We start from the raw sequence: 23,349 nt of genomic DNA on the forward strand, positions 1-23,349 counted from the left end.
CTACCTTTAAACTTTTATTTTAAATTCTGAATAAATATTATTTATAAGTCATCTATAGGGATTTTTTATCAGTTTTTCATTTTCCCATATATATTCGCATCAAATGTATTTAAAAGATTTAACCCAACCTTATTCAAAAGGATGTAGATTGGTGTTATTATCATCTTGTAGGTTAGATTAAAAAACAATTTAATGCCACCAGATTTTTGGTTTTGACATTTTTTTTAAATTGTATGAAATTTCTTGTAGGTTTATCAATTACTTTATTTATTTAAACATTTTTTTTTTCCTAATTAGTAGAGTAGTATTTTGAGTTATTTCAATCTTAAAATATTTTTAGCAGGCCAAAAAACATGTGTACTCAGTTTTTATCAAAAGTGCCCTATCTTTGTCGAAGTGATGTTGGAACAAAACATACATGCATGCACACAATGATTTTTAATTAAACAGAAAAAGGAATGAAAAAATTCACTTTCCTTGTAGAATGAAAAGAAATGTAGAAATACATATTTTCAAATTTTAAAGAAATAAAACAGTTCCTATAACAAAGATTGAAAAAAAAAATTTAATGATTTTTAACTCTTTTTTTTTAAATAGATCAAACTTTTCAGCATAACATTCTTTTAGTTTTCTATTATTTTCTGAAATAAATCTTTTTGTGTGGTGCAGTATTGGAAGCTAACCAGGCAACTTTAGCTCGGGAATTTTGCAAGAAGGGTTGTCCAGCCACCTTGCGAGCCGATTTGTGGTCTCTTATTTTGGGTGTAGACATTTGTGGGGCTGTAAGTAAGACTATTTGCTATATAATGTCAGTCAATTCATTGTTGTTGTTTTGGTCTTTTATTTCTTTTTAGGTGCTCTGTTTATTGATTATTACTGCTGAAATGCATATATAGGGTTTAGTTGTTTTTGAAAAATAAATAAAATTTTGCATTTATTACAATTTACCAGATATACAGTTTGCAAAAGAAAATGGATCTGAATAAAATGTCCTAATAATCTAATATTATAACAATGTACAAAAATAACAAACAAGAATTGTTACTTTATTTAAAAAATTTTTAATGGAAAGTCGATTAACATAGTAGAATGCATGAGATATGTTTCATAATTTGATTTGAATCTTTCATCCCAATTCTTTCTGATTTCAAATCTAGATTCTTATTCAAAATTCTTGCTAATTTACTATGAATCTACTATTTATACTATGAAACAAAAGAATTTTTTTTCTGTTATGTTATACATTTTGTTTTCAAAAACTAAGCTTGTGTAGATTTCTATATTGTAAAAAAAAAAAAAAAAAAAAATGGGTGCAAATATTTTAGCTTTTTAAAATCTCAAGACTGAGAGAGGGAAATTGTACTTTTATTTTAAATGCAATCCCTGACAACTGCATTCAGGTAATGTACCCTGCTTGTTCCTTTCCTAATTTCCTGCTTTTTCTTGTTAGTTTGTTGCAGTTGAGAAGAAAGAAAATATTTTTAATAGTTTTTCTCTCCAAGAGTTGTAATCATTAAATCCTAGTTATTTTTCAGTTTTTGTTTGAATAATATTTTTAGTTACTAGTAAATGCAAGGAAAAAAGATAACATAGCTTTTCACAGATAACAGTGAAATATCTCAACAGAATAATATAATTACTCAAATATTTCCGAAAGCTTACGAACAATTTAATCCCAAATTTTTGTTGTATACTAAAGATAGAAATGCTGTTTTAGTTTATCATTAAATCACATACTTTATATAAAGCCATCTTTTATTTTAAAAACAAAACACATATTAAAAATTTTTATGTTATTCTCTTGGTGAGGTGTGGAGAAAGAAGAAAAGTTATTTTTTCTCTGTGAAACTAAATTGTAATTATGGAGGTTATGTATATTTTTTGAATTCTTTTATTTATATTTACTGTCTTAAAAATAGGTCTTTTTTTATTTTAGAATTATTTTCTTATTTTATTTTGCTTTGAGATCAAATAAATAAAGAAAATGGTTGAACCCAAGCATATTTCATTTGGTTTGCATAATTACATTTATCTTAACTTTTCTATTGCAATGTTCATAATAAAAATCTTGAATGCATTCTTTATTGATATTTTTTATTTCAATAATGATGATTTTTCTCCTATTATTTCATGTAACAAAGCAATTTATTATTTGTAATTTATGTGTGTATCTATTAATTTACTTTTCTCTACAGCATAAGCTAAATTTCAAGCATCTAAAATCCTGTGTGTTTCAACATGATTTACTCATTGACAAATTAATTTTTAAGGTGAGTTTCTCATTTTTAAAAGGTTTTCAGATATATTTTAAAATCAAATTATTAATCAATTTTTCTTATATGCTTGTAATTTATCATTTTTTCATTTCATTATAATGGTATCTTCCCTTTTATTAATGACGAAGGTTCTAAATTAGATTGAGAACTTTTTTAACTGGTTATGAAATAAAAGGGTTTGAGAGCTTATTTTAATATGTTTCCTTTAAAAGTAATTTTTTAGGTTAATGTAAAAGCAGTATTTATTATACCTTGCATAATTGTTGTAATATTAATTTAATTAAGTGTCATTATTAGTTATAAATTTAATATTTTGAACCATTCTGTCAACATAAATTTTTCTTGTTCTTTGAATCTTGGATGCAAATGACATCTTTAAATAATAGTGTTTGCATTCCTGGGCCATTCATAAATTAATGTTTTGTTCTTTTCTATCATCATAAAATTCATCGCATTCTTAGAATCAGTGTAGAATAATATCTTCATTTATTTGTAAAAATGTCATTTTTAATATATGTTTTTGGAATTTTTTCTCTTTCTTTTGGATTAATTATAAAATGTCTCAACCCATTAAACCCCTCCCGTTGGCCTTTGGAGAAAAACTATATTCATAGCACTAAAGTTAAGGAAATGAATTAAATTAGAAAATAAAACAAAATAAAACTTTTTCAAAGTGAAATGCATCCTATTTTTTTGTATAATACATATTGAAACATTTATGTGTACATAGTGAATTACAGAATTAATTAGTACCAGTTAATAATCTTATTGTCATTTTACATATTTGATAGCAATGTAAAGTGGCTGAGTGCTGTTTATTGGGGGAGCATAACACAAGATCTAATTCTTTTTGAGTTTTTTAACCAAAAAATTTATATGAAAATTAAAAATAAATTTTACTATTTTATAATATAACTCATCTGTGCAAACAAATATTTGTCAGTTAATGATGTCAGAATAACGAAAACAGTTAACGATGCTAAACTCAGATAAGAAAAACAGGTTGTCATGTAAATGTGTTACAAATATCAAGAATATTTTAACTAATCAAGAACAATGTTTGCAGCTCTTTTATTTAATATATATTTTGCATTTTACAATGTATTAAATCAATTGTTTATTAAAATTTGTATGATTTAACTATCCAAATTCATGACCGCAAGAATTACTATAATCTTAACTCATCTCATCTGTAGATATGACTAAGATTATTTAAACATTATGTTTTATTTAAAAGTTTGTTTCTTTTTTATTATTCGTGATTTCTGTCTCAGTTGATTATCATCTGTGAGTGCTTTGAGGATGCAAATGATTTTATAAAATTTATCATCAACTTAAAAGATAGAATTGTTTTAAATATTATTTTATCTGTTCTACTGTAATTATGTTGTAGCCATTTTTTTTTCTTGTCTGGCATGAAATCCGAAATCTATTATTCTGAAAACAAGGAATTTATTATTTATTTTGAAATATATGGGAAGATATAAAACTATATTTAAATCTCATATTGTGTAAAAGGACCAAAAAAATATTGGTGATTAGGGATTGCAATACCGGACCAAAATTTCAATACCGGTATTCGGTATTTTTTAAATCTTAATACCGGGATACCGGTTTTAATACCGGTATTAGAAATTTCAGAAAAAGAAAGAAAACACAGGTGTTTCTTTGTTTTATTTGCCAGTTTTGTTAGAGAGTGTAAATATCACAAAAAATAATTTGAAACATAAATTATAACAGTATCTAATCACAAAAAAGTAAAGGAACATCTTGTTTATTTAAATCACAAAAAAGTGTAAATATCACTATTCAGTCTGTGGTACTATTACAAATTTTTGAAATGTGATCTTAAAAAACATAATGCATCAATTGTACTGTCATTAAGCCTGAAAAGTAATTTTGTGTAAAAATGACCAGCTGAAAATGCTCTTTCGGCATCTACGCTAGCTGGTGGTACCGTTAGCAATGCGCGATATATTTTTTTTTCAAGTATTTACCTCTAAATCCCTCATCTTCAAATAAATCGATTTCTCGTCGGATGGTTTTGGATATAGCTGATTTCTGTATTGTATTTTGGTTCGTTAAATTTTTTTTTATTTATCACTAATTCTAATTTTTGTTCAAAAGACAATTTCTTTTCACTACCGACAGTAGTGACATCATAATCTTCGATAACTGAACCGAATTCTGAATGTGGATAGGTTTGTGGGTAAAATGTTTTAAGAAAATTTACTCTAAACTTAAATCAGATTTGAATTGGTTATTTTCTTTTCTTCTTTTTCATTTTCATTTTTAAAATCATTATAATTATTTAAATACCATAAGAAATTTTCTATTTCGGTATGCCTTTCTACTGTGCGATTTTTCAATGTAATATATAAATCTTTAGATAGTGATGTGTGCTGTTCTCTCAGTGACTGCAACATGAAATTTATTGTTGCATTAGCTGTTAATAAATTAGAATCTCTCCGACATAACGCCTCAATAGTCAGTTTTATTGGAAGTAGAGCTGATATAGTTCTGGATATTAAGTCGAATTCACTATCTGAAAAATTAATTTGCAGGTTTAAGTCGATTATTGTTTTTTGGATTGGATTTCTCAGTTTCAAAAATCGTTCCATCATTAGGAGTAAACTATTCCAACGTGTTTTAGAATCTAATATTAACATATATTCTATTTTATTTTCAGTTAATATATATTTTAGTAATATATCCTTTTTTATAAGGGAACATTTAAATATCTCAACAATTTTTCGAGCTTTATAAATTATATGAAGCAATACTTGATTTGTTAATATTTTATCCTCATTAGCAATATCTTCTTCAACAATTAAATTGTCATTATCTTCATTGTCAATATCACTCTCACTCTTACTCTCTTCAAAGTTGGAATCCGAAGTTTCTATATCCACAGTATTTGGATTCTTCTGTTCTTTATTTTTATTTATTTATTTATTTATTTATTTTTTTGTATAATACATCTATTACTCCTAATTGAATTCAATGTGCATAACACAACTGCTGATTTGCACCAATCAACTTTGCAACTTTTTTTGTAATTGTTACTCCATCAGTCGTTATGTATACAATATTTTCTTTCAGGGATAATCCATGTTTCGCTAATTTAGATTTAAGCAATTAATTAAGCCATTCATTAGTTAATTAATTTCGCCCGTTAGGGAGACATAAAAACAAAAACGTATGCTATTTTGTCATGTTGGCGATCCCTGAACATATAGTAGAGACAATTTTAAAAATTTCTAGTAAATACCGAAAAACCGGTATTTAAACTTGTGAATACCGGTATTACAAAATTGTACAAATGGCTCAAAATACCGGTATTCGGTATTCCGGTATACCGGTATTGCAATCCCTATTGGTGATATATTATCTCTTTGATGCAAAGTCTACATTATTTAAATAGGGCTGAAGTTTTTTTTCAAACCATCTTTAGCTCTATGGGACAAATAGTAATGATTTTATTCAATCAATTTTTTCTGGCAAACATTTTCATTATTTGCTCATTTGCTAGTGAATTAAAAATCTTCACTCAATGAATGACTTCTTATTTCTCTGAAAAATTTGCTTCCACCCATTTCATGATCCATACATTAACTCATCAACCTTTTTAAGGTAAATTTGTTGAATGGATTAAATTGCAGTGAAAATGCAACTGCAATGCTGTTTTTTTACTGTTATGTGCTTGCTTCCATTTTATAGGAATACTACTTAACTGATCAGAAATTAATATTTTTGTAGAAAGTGATGCAAGTAATATTAAAAATATTTCATGCTCCTGAATCTAATTTGTTTGAAAAATAAGAAAAAACAAAATCGAAACCTGTACGATTTTGGGACAGTTGCAGAGGCAAAGTTTGTTGTATATGTAGTGGTAACATCATAAGCCAGATAACAACTTCCAGAGTAGAGTGTACACTTTTGTCTAGTGGCTTTGTTACTCGGCTATGAACCCTAACGTTGCGAGTTCGAACCTCAACCTGCACATTGGTGACCCTGGTTCTGAACAACCGCATCCTTCATTCAGCTGTCGTGGCTCCATCTACCGGCAGCAACCAGTCACACACGCTCGCCGTCGCCCGCCATAACACTTGGCGCGATATCAACGTTCGTCGCTCGCCATAACTGGCGCGATAAACTCTGCCGACTCACTGGTGGGGGACTATTGTAGTGGTAACATCATAAGCCAGATAACAACTTCCGGAGAAGAATGTACACTTTTGTCTAGTGGCTTTGCTACTCGGCTATGAACCCTAACGTTGCGAGTTCGAATCTCAAATATGCACATATAGTTAATAATCTAAATTGAGTTTTTCCAAATTTGAGTTTGACCCTTTTTTAATTTGGTAGAAAAGGGTAAATTGGATAACTGAAGATGGCTGAAGGGAGTTATTATAAACATTCTGAAATGTAATATTGTACAACAAAATTAGAAACATATTTCTTCAAAATCATTTATTTCATTAAAGTGGATTTAAAATATTATAATTTAAGGAATGTAAATAAATTTAATCATAAATTCCTGCTCTATAATGCCATTAAAATTGTTACTAAACATTGAATACTAAGTAGAATCTATTATATTCTGTTTTTGCATTTTATGTAAAAATTCTCTCCCTCCCTCTCTCTCTCTCTTTGACAAATAACTATAACTAAAAAAAAATTAAAGGCCTTCTTTTATTAGTATGCTAAAATACTGGCTTTTTAAAACTAAGAACCTGGAGATCAAAACAAATGCATTTTAATGAATTTGACAATTTACTGTGGTTTAGTTTCCTTGCAGTATCGTTATCTGTCCTTCAGGTTATTATGTTTTCGTTCTGATACCCAAGTTTGTCATAAAAAATTTCTTTTTTATTGCATTAATAAAATTGCCTTAAAAATTGTTATTTTTATTACTTTCTGGTGTTTAGTATTTAATTTATATTCATTGTTATAAATAAGATGGTGCCTCGTGAATAGAATCAAATTAAATTGAAAAAAAATGATTGATTATTTGATAATTAAATTGTGATCAAGAATATGCTATTGTACTAAATTTTCGAGTAATCTATCAAGATTGATTGCTTAATTCCATCTTCACAACCATAAAGCAAGTAAAATTAAAGTATGGATTAAAAGCAGCATTGGAATATATCAAAGCAAATGTTTTAAGGGGCATGTTTTTCAGATTGTTTTCTTTTTCTTGCACTAATTGTACACATTGCCAAATTCTAATATTCAAACTTTTTGCTTTCCAGGATATTCATTTAACAGCCTCCAATGATGATCAATACTTTGTGTTTGAAGATTTGCTTTATCAGGTATTTTCATGTGTCGTACTTTAACTCTATAATGCTTAAAATAATTATTGTATAAATTAATTCTCAAACTTGTATGTTTTTTTTTATTTTCATGTTAATTTGAAAAGTTTAATTTCTTTTTTTAAAAGTGTGAAGTTTTTGTTTTCAGTCTAAGAAGCAAATAAAATAAATTGTCAACTTCTGCAATGCAATGGTCAATCAGTTAATGAATGCAATTCTTTCTTATATGATGGTCTTCCTCAATTTTTTAAAATTTTTTTATTAATTAAACAAATTTGATCTGAAAGCGTCTCTCCCTAAAGCCTTCAATCACATTTATTGATATATAATGTAATTTATTTATATATTTTGATTGATATCTATGTTGAATGTAATTTTTAATATGCCACTCTCTTAAGTCTCCATAATACAGTGGAATTTATTTAATTCAAAATAGGTGAGACTGTGATAAATAGCTTATCCAAAAATCTGAATTTAAAATCAAAGGCTAGTTCTAAGATTGAATGCCATAAAAGAAAACTACACTTTTAAAGTAAAAATGGAAATAAATATTTTTGAAATGTGACATTTTTATTTGATAATACAATATTAATAAATTAGGTGCAAAAGTAAGTACTGCAAAAAAGTACTTAATAAAATTCTAAGAACAGAAATCAGTTTTATAGGAAACAAAAGTTATTGTGTTGATATCAAAATTTTGCTTCATAAGCTACGGGGTACATAAATGATTAAAAGTTTGCACGTTGGTGCTTCAGATTCCTTTTTCATTTTGATTTTCTTTTTATTTGTTCACCTGATGTATTTACTGCTTCTGGAAATTCTTTATATCATACATTGTATCATCATTTGTAGCATTGATATTTCTTGTATTTGTTCTACAAGAAGATTTTATCTGTTTCAAAATATTTTATATATATATATATATATATATATATATATATATTGGGAGAAAGCTCATCCACAATTTGATGAATGGTAGATGTTGAATCCAATTGTATATATCTGAAGATTTTCAATGATTCCAAGGAATTAAAATAAGTCTAAATTATTATGAGTCTCCATGAGTAATTCCCCCTAGAAGTTTAATTAATTTGTGTATATAGGAATTTTTATGAAATATTTTGTTTATTTCCTGTTTTAACTTGGTTTCTAGTGTTGATCAAGGTGGGGGATTCATAATTAACATTGATGTATATTTTTGCGTTAATTTATACAGACCATTGTTTTATTTAGGTAAAAACTAAATGTGATATGAATCTATCTAATGCTCATCTCAATGTTGGAATTTTTTCATATAGAAATAAAGTTTTTAAAATGTAAAATTAGTTATTTAAGTAATTATTATAAAATCTTTACTAAAATCTTTCTAAACATTTAAGGACATAATTTGAAAAAAAGAGGTTGTGTTTCTTTTGTATGTAAATTATTTATGAATTTTCACCTTTTTTTATGCATTTTTTTTTTCATGTAACCTCTATTCTTTTTTATTATCAGATATTATTAGTTTTCTCTCGAGACACCTCTTTAATCTCTCACTTCGATATCAGCTCTGCAAACCCTCCAAAAGCCATCCTGAGAGGAACCCACATGACTGTCACTTACCCACCCAATGGTGTAATCCCATTCCATGGATTTTCTATGTATGGTAAGGATGTAATAGAATGTTGCTAGTTATTTTTTTTTACTTAATTCTTTTCATAACCTGCTGCATCTCCTCTCTTCCTTGAACAGTGGCCCCTCTGTGTTACATTTATGAAGATCCCATCACTCTATATCATGTCTTCCGCGAGTTGTACGTGAGATACTTCTTTCGGCTGCATAACCTTTCATCTCACCCACAGGTCTCTTTTCGCTTTTTTCCTTTTAATGCATTAATATTCCTTAAGAGCTTTTTAAATGTTCATTTTAGCAATAATTTATCTAACTGGATCATTGTGATGGGGTAACTAGTTTCTGTTACTAAATTTAACTATCAGTTTCTTGACCGATATGTAAGTTAAAGGCCTATTGAAAATTCAACTCATCACTATCACTAATTTTAAAAGCACTTCATTTCTTTAGATGTTTAATCACTTTTCATAATATTAACACTTGATTTTAAGGTGTCTTATAATTTTGATAGAGTATGGAAAATTATAATTTTTGTTTTTATTTTATCCAATTTTATTTACATTTTATTTATTTTATTTGAGAATTAACACTATTTAACTATTAGTTAAAAATTGTTTGTTTCAATTTTCATTTTAGGAAAAAAAATCTTTAACTCAGAGTTACAGTCATATGATTTCAGATGACATGTTACTGCATAATGCAACCTTTCTGCTTGAAATTCTGCAAATATTATTTTAGCAATAAAAATCCATGCTCTGCACTAGCTAGATGAACAGAAATAGTTAAAAAAATCACCAAAATGTTAAACACATCAGAAAAGCCTGATTAATCAAAATGTTATATAAGTAAATTTATGTGCCTTTATAATTGTGAATCATGATTTGGAACCTTTGTTCTGCTACTGTATAGTTACAATACTGGCTTTGTTTCCAAATGCGAGCTAAATTGTTGGGCCTGATCACAAATGAGCAGATATTTGGAGCAAATTTTGGAGCCATGAGATCATTAATATATGGTGGTTATCATAGACACTGTAATATTTATTAAGAGGAAAAAATCAAAAAGCTATTTTAATTTTAAAAAAATTCATTTAAATATATCTAATGAGACCATTAATTTCTTTGTTTAAAATCGTGTCTTTGTTAAAAATATTGAAGACTTTTCTGCATTAAAAAAATTTTTTTTTTAATCTTTGCATTTTAAACCCAAATTTTTTTTATCTTGTGTTAGCTAAAAGCATTTTATAGTTGATTTAAAATCGTTTATTTCAAGCTTTTATTTCAGCAAAAATATATATTATTCCTTAATTTTTTGTTAATTTTGAAAACGAATGTTATTAGGTATAATTAAATATTATATCAAAGAACTGCACACTTTGGAAAAACATGGTGACTCCAAATATATATATTTAGTAGATTTGTCGATTTTCTAATAGATGAAAAATTTCCTATTGGTTTGCATTGATTTTATTAATGCAATTATTTATTTTTCATTTCTAGGACAATAATAATTGTAAAACTTTAAATTAAGGTCTTTATGGCTGTTGATCCCTGTCATTTTACTAATCTTCCAGCCTTTAAGTTATGTTACTTGAAGGAAGAATAATCCTCGGAAGCCATTTCCACCTCCATTTACCAATTTTTATCTCAAATATACAATCTTTATAAAGCAAAATCTGGAATTACATTTGACAGTCTCTTCAGAGGTTTGCTACCACTAACTTAAATTAACTATAGTCCGAATGTTTTTACTGCACAAATATTTAACAAACATTAGATGTACATAGAAAAATGAGGTAATGATTTAATATCTTTCTCAGCTTCAAAATTATCCTGAAATTGAAGCAAGAATCTAAATTAGGAGTTATTAATAAAAAGGGAGGATCAAAATTTTGTTATATTAATTTATTTTGTGAATAATTGTAATAGTGAGATTCAAATTTAATTCAGATTACTTATATTTATGATCTGTTTTGAAGCAACAGAAGGCTAACATAATTAAACTAAACTAAAATACTGCAGTTGGGCATGCCTTTTCAAAATAAGGCTGTATGACACGAATTATGACTTCTACTTTTTAGGGAATCCTCTCTTTAGCTTTGTCTTTTGAAACTTTGCTGGATGAAGTGGAACCTCAACTTGCCTATCATTTCTCTACACATGACATATATCCGTAAGTTGCTCCATAGTATTATTTAAGGTAAAAAGGTATTTCTTGTAATTCAATGTTAAAATAAGTAATTATTTTTTATATAATTTAACTAAATAAAAGAAGTTCAGAAGTTACAAAAATTATAAAGAAATTGTTAAATGCAACAATATAAAATGTAAATATCATCGCATAATTTTCCTACCTAATCTCAAAATCGATTGAAGCATTTGTCAAAAATCAGGGCCAATTTGCTAATTTCTTTGGGCATGTTGTTCTTGTTTTTCTTTATTTTGGGAAAAAAAAAAGAAAGTAATCATTAAAAGCCAAGAGTTTAGCAATCGGTGTAGAATCTGGTACAGACTACCTCTGTGCAGGATTCAAATGATCCGACAATAATTCGCTACAAGTTGATCATTCAATTACGATCGCAAGAGACTTCAGTGATTTGACTGTAAATTTCACATGCAGAAACTTTTTTGTCTAAAATTTCATAAACTTTACCTTATTCTTTCTACCTTCCTGGGAAGAAATTTCATTTCAGAGTTATTTCTTTCAAAGTGTCTACTGATTGCCTTACATATAAATGAATGCAAAGTTTAATATATATATATATATATATATATATATATAAATGCATACACAGGAAAAGAATAATATGTAAATATTGTGCTCCCCTTTTTTTAAGTCAGTTGTATCTTTTCTCCCGCTGTAATGATTAATAACAAAAAGCTCTACGATATTATTACAATATCTTCGCTGCATTCAGAATATCACACAATATCTTGTACTGATATGGTTTTATTTTGATAAAATGTACTGCAGTTTATAAAATATCAAATGTTGTAAATAAAATAAAAACTAGTCAAAGTTTTGCTATTTTTAGATCAAAGCTCTTTTTTCCAAAAGTAGTAAGTTGGGTAGTGAGGTAAATAACTTTTCCTCACTAGATGACATTTCCTATGACAAAAATTCACCTTTCTCTTCAACAAACTTATTTTGATAATTTATTTGCCACACAGATTGATACATTTCTTTATTACAAGTGGGCAAAGTGTAAATATTTGTATTCATTTCTAGTAACTTAAATTTCTGTTCGATAATTTATTAAAATATTAAAACAAAATTGTATTTAAATTTTAATGAAATTTTTAAAATTAAAGCAGCTGTTTAATTGGCCCAGCGTGTTTCACTTTAGTAGAATCTATCGTATTTTAAAAGTAACTTGCATGAATGTGAGGAACAAAAGGTCTGTTATTAATTTCTGTAGCATTTCAGGCATATGTCTTTTTTTTGTTATTATACTTTCTAGCAAAATTAATCTTTGTCTTGATTATATAAAATGCATTTTACTCTAAATGTTAAGCGTGTTATGCTAATGTGTTAATCATGAAGAGACATAGCTGTGTCTCAACAAATATAAATTAAGATAAATTTATATGTTCTAGATTAAAGATTGCCATCAAATGGATCATTAAAACATTCTCTGGGTGCTTAGCGACTGACCAAATCCTGCAATTGTGGGATTGTATGCTGGCTTATGACACAACAGAGATAATTGTTGGTAAGTGATGCTTATGATTCAATTAATATTGGGACAAAAGAAAAATTGTGATTGTACAAAAATGATATAAAAATTAAAAGTTAAATACGTTGATATAAAAATTAAAAGCTGAAATGTTAAATTATAACCATTTTCACAACTGTTCAAAAAAATTTCCTTAATATTTTAAAAATTATCTTATTCTAATTAAAAAGTGTTCAATGCAACTTCAAAGTTATTTCAAGCACTTTTCTAAAATTTAAAGAATAATGTCTCTTTGTGAAAATATGAAACTAGTTTATTTTCTTATTTGGTGTTTCATCTATGGAAGAATATTTCTTACCAGAAAATTCTCAAGGCTGACTGATTGCAGTAAAAATGAGTTGTTAAGATGACTTAAATGATGAAGATGGAGGACCATAATAATACTTGTTGCTGATCTGTCTCAATCAGACATAGCTCAATTGCTAAGAATGTTTGAAATGTTTGCATCCAGGTTTTGGAATCATTTCTACACAGAAAGTTTCCCCTTTGGGAAGTTCATCTATTATCCTCCAAGTGTTACGATGCACGCAAATGATATTAAACACATTATGTCGTAATGAAATAGTTGTAGATCTCAATATTGTAATTGAAATAATAGTTTCTGAGAAAATGGTTTGTACTAAAGTCTTAATGACTGGTAGTATCCTTTCCTCTCAATACATTCTATGTTTTTTGTTTTGTTTTTTTGTGTGTGTGTTTGTGTCACCATTATCACTATTCATGTAAAAGGTAAGATTGAGGCTATGTCTTCGGATCTAATAAGTCAAGATTCAGTACACAGAGAGATTTTTGATGAATTTTGTTCTAAAAAAAGTGGGATGCCAACTACCATCCTTTTATCAACATAAGAGGAATCTATCAATCATGTTGTGTGCTGTATACTTTTGCTTGTTTTTGATATGAGTTCTATAAATGCACAACCATATAACGATTTGAAGAAAAAATATTTTATTTTATAGCTAATGTTGGACAAAAAGTATATATCAGAAAATTATAAAAAAAATTTGTTAAGCAATATTTTTGTAAGATCTTCATCATTTTAGATAAAATATCATCTAGTATCAAAACAAATTTTCTTTCCAAGTAAAAACGAATCTTCACTGTAATCAGAGATAATACTTATTTTTTATTTTTATTTATTTATTGCTTGCATATAAGTTCTCGTCATTTTTATAAATATGATACTTTTTTTTTTTGTAATTTTTAAAAATTGGTTTCTGTTTAATTGCAGTTTTAGCTGTAGGAATAATGTCTCTTCGTAAACCAATTCTTCTTCAAGCAGAAAATCAAGCTACTGTGGAGGTAAAATAATAATAATAATAATTTTTTCTTTTGTAAAATTTTCACTTTTATTTTATGCAAAGTATGCATTCATTTTTATCAAACTTGGTTTTAGTTTAATAAACTTCAGGGATTTCTCTTTAACAGATACTTCTATTGATGCTGTTGCTTTTTAGGAATTAATTATACAAATCTTTTATAATTTGTTCTTGTTATTATTTATTCTTGAGCCAGCAAAAGGGCCTTTTTCTCAACTTTTTAAATTTATTCATGAAAATATGTAGATAAAATGTCAGCCTTTTGGTGGCTTTGGACTAAAGTTTGATACAAGTCAGTATTTCTAATAAGATCATTTGCCTAATTTTATCAGTTTTCATCTTTGCAGATTTCAGTTATTCAGTTCACAAACACAAAAATAGACTACCTACATCTTATAGATGGGTTTCATGTAGAAGAATCATTTATAGAAATCTGCAATTACAGATCTACTTTAAAAAAATTAAACATTCACAATCATACACACATACAAAAATGTACTTCATATTATCACAGTGCTTATGCATATAATATAAATGCAGTTATTAAAACAAGAAAGAATTTTGATGTAATAAATATTAATAAAAGTGTTGTAAAATTGGAAGTAATAACTTTTCTGGAGTTACATTAATATTACTGAAAAGCTTATTTTTCGAATTTTAAAATAATGTACCAATGGTTTTTGTGAGATAATATGCTGTAAAGTAATTAAAGAAACAAGTGGATAGTTTAATTTATTTTTATTGTAAAATATATGTTAATTTTTTAAAATGTTCTTGGTGTGTATTTTAATAAATGAAATTTAATATGTAGTTTTTCTCCTATAATTGTAGATTTATGACAAATTTTGGATGCAGTTGATCAAAAAAAATAAAATAAAATAAAATGCATACACTTTTATTTATTTATTTATTTATTTTTTTTGCAATACGTTAAGTAACACAAAATGTATCATATTGTGAATATATATGAGAAAATAGTGAGTGGTACACTCTCTCTGGTTTTCTTAAGTATTATTAATTAAGAGCAGACTTAAAATTATTTTTATTAAATGTATTCAAACAATTCCACCCAAATAATATGTACAAACATGACTGATATATTTAAGCCACAACTAGATACATTTTCCTTCTACTAAGCTGAAATCTTTGGATTTTAGAACATTCTGGCTGACATCTCTGGGGTGAAAGTGATTCCAGTCCTGCATGGCATGCTTAGCAGTGCCCACCACCACCACCATGCTTCAACTGCCTTCTCCAGATGAAATGTGATATAGAGCCTCATTTGTTTCTAGGTTGCTTACTTTAAAAATTGCTGGGCAGCACAAAATCTCCATTTTTCTACACATCAGCAGCAAAATGAAAATGATTGTTACTTTTTAACAACACTTTTACGATGGTTCAGGTTACCAAAAAAAAATCGTATGACTTCATATAATCTATACAGAAAAGCTAGTAGGAAGTTTTGAGCTTTGAATATGAGTATGATTGGTCTATTTGATACTAGCATTGTTAATATCTTATCTTGTATATGTTTTCACTAGCTATGTGTATGTATACATCTTTACAAAATATCTTCCTCTGTAATTTGTTACAATCATGCACCAAGCATGAAACAGCACCCAAAACATATGTCAATGCATTTGTTGGGGATAGGGGAAAAGAAAAATATGAATTGAAGAGCAGATTACTGATAAATGATAGAATTGTAATATAATTGACATATCCTATTTTTTTTTTTTTTTTTTTTTTTCCAAAAACTGGACTGATATTGCCCAATACTTACATCACAGCTGCCTTCTGTGATATATGTAACATAGCTTCTTAGGCTAATAAAGCCCTTGGTTTGGAATTCACCTTGAATAGGGATTGTCTGAAACATACCAATTAGAATTAGAAAAAAGAATGATTATGTGGATGAAAATGGTTTAAATGGGATTTTGAAGTAAATCACATAAGACATCCTCAGAAGTTAAAGGTTAAAAATGCCTTCACTTTAATGCAAATGCAATAAAAAAAAACATTGAAAATCAAAATTCAATAAAGAACTTATTCTTAAAACAGGAATAGATTTTTGTCCCTCTGAGATGTAATACTGAACTTTCTTTCATATCTTCTAAGTAAATTTTTGAAAATTTTTCATGAGCACTATTATTATTTTTTAAATATTGTAAAATATTTATCCCTACAATACTATCTTTCAAACAATATTTGTAGCTTAAAATTTTCATGTACAGATAATTCAAACTGTAAACTAAATCCCTAAAATAGCATATGTTGCAAGTACTAATAAGTTTTCATGTATCTGTGTAAAAATTGGAGAAAACTGCTTATCAAGAAATGCATTGCAGGACCAAAAAATATACTTTATATTATATTTTTAACATTTATGTTATATTGTATATATTTTACTTATATTTTATAATATATTTTATCTATATTTTATAAAAACATATTAACCCTCAAGCATACATGTAGTACCTTTCTGACCCTACCATTTCTCTTTTATTGGAAAAAAAAATCTTCTAAGAATTTCTTTAAACTTGCAATTATTACCCCTTGCATATGGGTTATTCAGAAGAAAGGGGCTATAATGAAATAAATACAGAAAAATGGCATGGTTCAATTTTTAATATGTGTTAGCAGTTTAGCATTTTAATATTGTAGTCGCATCACACAATATAAACTACATGCAAAATGTATTTTAGGTTCAAGTATTTTTATTCAGAAAAATTACTCATTTTATGTATAATATATTTTATATCAATGTAATTAGTAAAAGGGAAAGAAAAATTGTTGAAAAAATTATTCTTGTTGAATATTGTATTTGTATAGAAATACTATATATATATACATCATTTTTTTCCTTGTTGACAAATCAATGAAACTGAGTAACTATCTAACAGTTTGGGTTCAGAATTACCATTCGTGTATGTGTTTCAAATTATTATTGTGTTCAAAAAAGGGCTGTGTATGAGCAAAAGTTCAATGTGTAAAAGTAATTTGTTTATTGATGAAGAAACAAATGTCTGTTTTAAATGCAAAAAAAAATTATTTTATTTTAGGATTAGTTTATCATATGGTAAATATTTTAAAATAAATAAAAAATAGCATCCGTTTATTGATTACTTATTGAGACTGTGCATCTTTAATATCAACTCAATTAATCATAAAAGACTAATGCATTGATAAACAAAATTACATACATATTTTTTTGCATGTAAGTCTAATGTATTAACTTCTTACATGTATTAACTTTGAAATGAATTTAATGGAAAGTATTTTATTTTTTAACAGATATTTAAATTTACATAATTTAATAACAATAAATGCTAATTGTGACTTGAAAGTAGTTCAACTTTTTTTTTTATCAATAATAATAAAAGTACTTATATGATTATCGAATTAATTTCGAATGATTAAGAATTGAATAATCGAAGTTAATAAATTGTTTATAATTATCAAAATAGACATTTCTTCATAGTATTAAATGCATCATTGACAGTATTCATCAATACTGTTACAGAAAAATTCTTCTTGTGAATGTCCAGTGAGAAATTTAACAAGCTCATTAATGGATAGTGATGCATTATTCAACAAAAAATCATGAAGAACAGGCAACAAAACACAGACTAATTGTACACAAATCGGCACTTGCAGAAATAAGTAGCACATAAGCAGCAAATGGCTAACAAACAACTGTAATAGTACAAAGCACTTACTAAATAATTTGATGGAGAAATTCTTTTAACTACTCGCATCTGATTCCTTTCAGCTTTCTATAATTTCCGTGACTGGGCAAAGAAGCTTCTACAACAAAAGGCTGGAACTTGAGTCGTAATGGATTTGTTGCCAAGACCAAGGGTCATTGATCCAAGATTCATTAGAGCTGTCTATAAAACTATCTTTCTTACAAGGAGACTTACTGCTCAAGAAAGTAATGTTATAAATTCGTAACAATATGCAAGGATATCAAACACATCTATAAAAAAAGAAAAAGCTTTCAAATCCTCTCTAAAATAACTTTCCAGCCAAATGCAGAGCCTCATGAAATAGCACATCTCTAAGATCTACAAAGATGTGAGGTAATATATGAATAGTTCTAAACAGCTCAACAATTGAAATAAAAAAAAAAAAACATCGTTAAAAAGATCAATATCGAAAAGGCCAGGCTTGGATAGAGTTTCCGACAAAGCTCCAAACATGTTACTTATAAATGCAGTTCCTTCTTTTACTAAAATCTTTAATATATGTCTCCAACTTCAGTACTTCCGTTCGTCCCGGAAAATCTTTTGATTTCTTATGTTCCTAAAAATAGAACAAAATCATAAACTTCCTGAAAACTCTACACTTATAAGCTTTCTGAACAACAATGGAAATTTTTTTAAAAGAGTTACATCAATAGACTACAAGACAACTGCACTGAACTAGAAATGATCCCTAACATACAGTACGGCTCTCGCTCAAACCATGTCTGCATCCACTAACTGTTACGAGTAACCCACGTCACAAGCACGTATTTAATGGCAAACACTACACTGGAGGTGTCCTTCTAGAGGTACGTAAAGCATTTCATAGGATGTGGCATAATGGAATGGACAGGATATGGCTGATTTGCAAATCATTCAGCAATCGGGAAGCATTTTAAGTCCATTGCGTTTCACAATCTATATGTCGACTTTCCCGTAAGTCCATCCATTGCTGCTTTTTTGCGGACAACATAACCATTCTGACTCGAGGCAACAGAACAAAATATGGCATTGGAACTATACATAAAGATGTAACTAATAAAACGCAAGCAGAAATGTTTAAAAAAGGTGTCAGTCGTAAAAGGTTCCTTCTTCGACGACAATCTTACCTGGGAAAAAGAGGACAGAAATATCTCAAACTCAATATGGACAATATAAACTCACATTCAAAAATTATTTTAAATACAATAGGACAAATTTTGGGGAAAAATGTTATTACAATCTTAAATGGAAATAAAATCGCCGCACACTCTTTTCTTTAAACTTCTTTGTCTAATCCTAACATATGCACTAGAACTTAGTCCGCGCCGTAACAATTTGCCAAGGGCAAAACTGCGCATGCTCCAGTTTTGCCTATGGCAAATTGTTACGGGCGCGGACTAAGGTCTAGTTTATTTAGTTAGCCGGACGCAAATGTCGCCAATTGTGAACCAAACGCGAATTTGGCGGAATTCTACATTATTTGGCGATTTTTCGCTGGCGCCGGCTAATGGAAAAGTACCAGTTTGGTTTTTACCTTTTGCACCTATCATAAGACAATTAATACATTTTTAATAATAACCTTTTCTAAAGTATGTTCAACCATTTATAATCCAGATTTGGTTTCAAATATTCACTCAAGTAGCTGTAATACCTGTATCCAAAATAAAACAACCTGTATGCTCATCACATCAAAACAATCATTATACTCACGAATTATTGTATAAAAATTCACAGACGCTTTTGAAGCAATTTTTAAATACATATTACTCGTAGAAATTTTGCCAATGGAAGTAAGAATAGTCAAATGATCTTTGAGTGAATTAGATTTCATATATAGTTAGTTTACATTAGAAAGTCAAAAACACAAAAGGGGAAGTCCGACTTAATGCCCTTTGAATTAATACCAATGTTGAATTTTTGGGGGCGATTTTTTGCCAAATATGTAATTTTGATAATTTTTAATGCAATCCTAAAATACATATTTCTAGGCATGTATTGTAACTATTACCATAAATCCGAAGTTTGGCAAGTTTTTGGTAGATTGGCGCGATTCTATTGTGTTTGGCGAGAAATTGAATACTAATCTGAAGTATTACTCTATTTTTATTCTGCTATTAGTGAGCACTTTGTCATCTTTTATTCTTAGTACACTAATAATTAATTAAAATAACAATATTTAAATACTGCAAATGAGAATTGCATATAAGTATTCAAAAAAAACTGATTTTGAATCTTATATTGGAATCTTATTAATTACCTGTGTGGCCGGGATAGCCTGGTTGGTAGGGCATTGGATTCGCATCTCTTGGGTTGCGAGTTCGAACCCCGCCGGCCGAAGAATCCCCGCGTGCTTGGTGGCTGACGCGCGTTAAATCTGTCGTGGTCACAAAGTCCTCCATGTCGAGAGTAATACTGGGGGTACTGGATCAGGGGTGATCGTTCTCTGATTCAGGTCTAAATTACGATCTGTGGTGAATGAATGAAGTCCGCCCGTAAAATAGGGTTGTGACACGTGTGTAGCTAAGTTGTTCTCTTGGCCCTTGTTGGCGCTACTGTAAACGCAAAAGACGTACCCTTGGCTTTATCCACAAAGTCAATGGGCTTGTCTAGGACAAATGCCATTAGAAACAACAGCAATTGACTGTGTGGGATTGGCGATAATTCGTTATCGTCAATGATTGAATGATGATGATTGCGCGACTCCATTTGGCCATTTTTTTGGATCTTTTAACGTTTATTATGAACAATGCATTTCAGAGGAGAATTTCTTAAAAATCCATACCGTTGTATCCTTATTAGATGAAAAAAAACACAACATGCCGTTGTTTGATCCAACTTATTTATCATCATTACACACGTATATACAAAAATCATACTCTTATTATCGATAGTTTCTCTTATATTATCTATATTACAGAATAATTATTTCTCATTCCGTCACTTTATATAGAACCTATGATACTTTTACGATTTACATATGTGTAAGCAATGCATGAAATCATGATAAGACCAGTTCCGAAACCAAGAAGAAAAACTCCAATGTCATCGGTTTGAAGATCATATTGCATAGACATTGTAATATACCGACTTGATTAATGTAAAGTTTCCATTGTAATGCCCAAAGGAATTGACAGGAAACTAAAGAATCTGGTAACTGCAAAAAGTATCAATTTTTTATCATTATCCTCTTCATAGAATATTGACATATGGCGGCACACCAGCTAATATTTACATTCAGTAAAACTTCACTACAGGTATAAAACGCATTTTTCACAAAATCTTTTGCGATGTTCAACAATCGTTTCACACCTTTGAAGGAGGTGGTCATTTAATCATATTTGATAAAATTCTTATCACAATGTTGAGATTATTAACATAGACATTTGTTTCTAATGAAAAATTAAATTAATCAATGTGATTGCAAATCATCTGCTTTTACCACATCTGTTATTTTTCCTGAAGCAATATATTACATCACTGGCGAATTAGAAATGACTAAATTATTTCGTACTGTTACTTATAAACTATTTTGAAAGTGAATAATGTCTAACTTTTATGAAAATAAAGATTCAGAGTTCTAATACTGAATCAATTTTGTATTATCTTCAGAAATTGAATAAGTGATGAAAAACAACTCTTTTTTATTTTTTAAAAGTTAATCCATTCGTAATTCAAGAAAATAGAGTGAATATTAAATTTTTTCTCGTGCCAGGTTTGCATTAGACCAGCTATAAGACGGACAGTAGGCAGCGCATGCGTAGAAAGGGACTGATTTATGTTTGCCACAATTCCATAAGATAAATTCAGACATTCCATGCTTTGCTATAAATTGCCGTTTTAGCGTCCCTGAATTTTTCTTTTGCACTGTGTATCGTATTAAAATGATGGATATTTACAGAAGGAACCATGGTCAAATAAAGAAAAAGTGGGTCAACATATCTAAAGAAAAGTGGGTCAACATTTCAGACATCTGATTCAAATGTTCATTCAGCTTATAATTTATACTACTTTTAGAGATCCACGATTTTTGCTATTGTTATTTTTAAATATTTGTTCCAAATATATGTTATTTCAATCATATTAATTAAAAATTATTACTCAATATTAAATATAAAATTTATTAATTGTAATTAATACTTAATTTACTAATTTAAGTAACGTGTGATTGAATTAATTTATCTATTTCAGCTTACTTCTTAAATTTGATTTTTTTTTCAAAACTATTTATTTAATTTCTTTATTGGAGTAAACTATTTTCTTAAAAATTTGAATTAAATATATATGTCATATCTTTAAATTGTTTACTTTAGTTATATATTCTACCAATACATGGCACCAGTGCTCTACCATTACATTTTGTACAAAACTATGATTCATGTTTCTTGTTACCGGTACAATTTTTTTTTGTGTTCATTAAAATATTCATTACTGCTAGAAAATCGACCACGCTCTAGACACAACTGGGGAGAATTTTCACATTTATCAGTTAAATATTGATTATCTAAAGTTGTCTCCACTAGCACTAAATATAATTTGGGTTTTTTTACAATTTCTGCTCGAGAACTAACACTAGCCTCCAATAAATTATTACAATTGCTTTTTGGCAGAGTTAAAACATCACAAACCTTTGGTTTACAGCGTTTTAAATGATTTGCAAAAGAAAATCTTGAGGAATAAGATTTTAAGCATACCTCACATTCTTTAGGATAAGTACTCTTAACAAGATTAACTAAGAGCTGTCTTTTAACAAATATAATTTAATTTGAAAAATTATAAGAATTTCTTTGTCATTCTCAGTTCTTAATGTTTATCTGGAGATCAATGTAAAAATTGATTATAATTTTATCATCAGTGTTATTATTCGATACTATAGATGCCTGCTTTTGAATGGCAAATATTGTCAAAGGCAACCAATTATGTGCAATGCTGAAATAGACTGCAAACAATTGTCAAAATCTAAATTTTTCAAAATTACTTGAATCACTCTTGAAAAATAGTAAATATATGATAGTCAAAAAAAAAAAAAAAAACAGCCATTGCAAGTATTATTGCTGATGATTTGGGGGTGGATACTGATTTTCCACAAAGGCGAAACAGTTTTAAAAAGAAACTATTTCAAGATGAGCAAACCGACGAGCCAATCAACAATCCAAGACAAAAAAAAATTAAGGTTGAATTTTACAATATAATATTAGACACTGCTATTTCTTCGATTACTGAAAGATTCAATCAATTAAAATAACATTACCATTACATCAAGGTAGTAAGTACACTATATACCTAATTTAAAAAACTGCAGTGACAGTGAAATTTTAAAACATTGTAAAGAATTAGAACAAAAGTTAAATATGATACTAA

The 23,349-nt window shown here is 28.2% G+C and overlaps 1 protein-coding gene across 1 annotated transcript in view; it reads left to right on the forward strand.

Annotated features, from left to right (window-relative positions):
• LOC129985187 (TBC1 domain family member 19-like) overlaps positions 1-17,341 on the forward strand; it is a 31,076-nt gene extending 13,735 nt beyond the window's left edge. The window contains exons 10-18 of the mRNA XM_056095116.1: positions 670-782; positions 2,196-2,270; positions 7,535-7,597; positions 9,092-9,242; positions 9,329-9,438; positions 11,289-11,380; positions 12,805-12,920; positions 14,176-14,246; positions 15,421-17,341. Coding sequence (XP_055951091.1) covers positions 670-782; positions 2,196-2,270; positions 7,535-7,597; positions 9,092-9,242; positions 9,329-9,438; positions 11,289-11,380; positions 12,805-12,920; positions 14,176-14,246; positions 15,421-15,525 — 896 coding nt within the window. The 3' untranslated portion in view covers positions 15,526-17,341. The remainder of the gene's footprint in view (positions 1-669; positions 783-2,195; positions 2,271-7,534; positions 7,598-9,091; positions 9,243-9,328; positions 9,439-11,288; positions 11,381-12,804; positions 12,921-14,175; positions 14,247-15,420) is intronic.
• Positions 17,342-23,349: the final 6,008 nt, after the last annotated feature.

Source organism: Argiope bruennichi, chromosome 9 (genome assembly GCF_947563725.1).
Source record: "Argiope bruennichi chromosome 9, qqArgBrue1.1, whole genome shotgun sequence".
In the NCBI taxonomy this organism is placed as follows: Eukaryota; Metazoa; Arthropoda; class Arachnida; order Araneae; family Araneidae; genus Argiope; species Argiope bruennichi.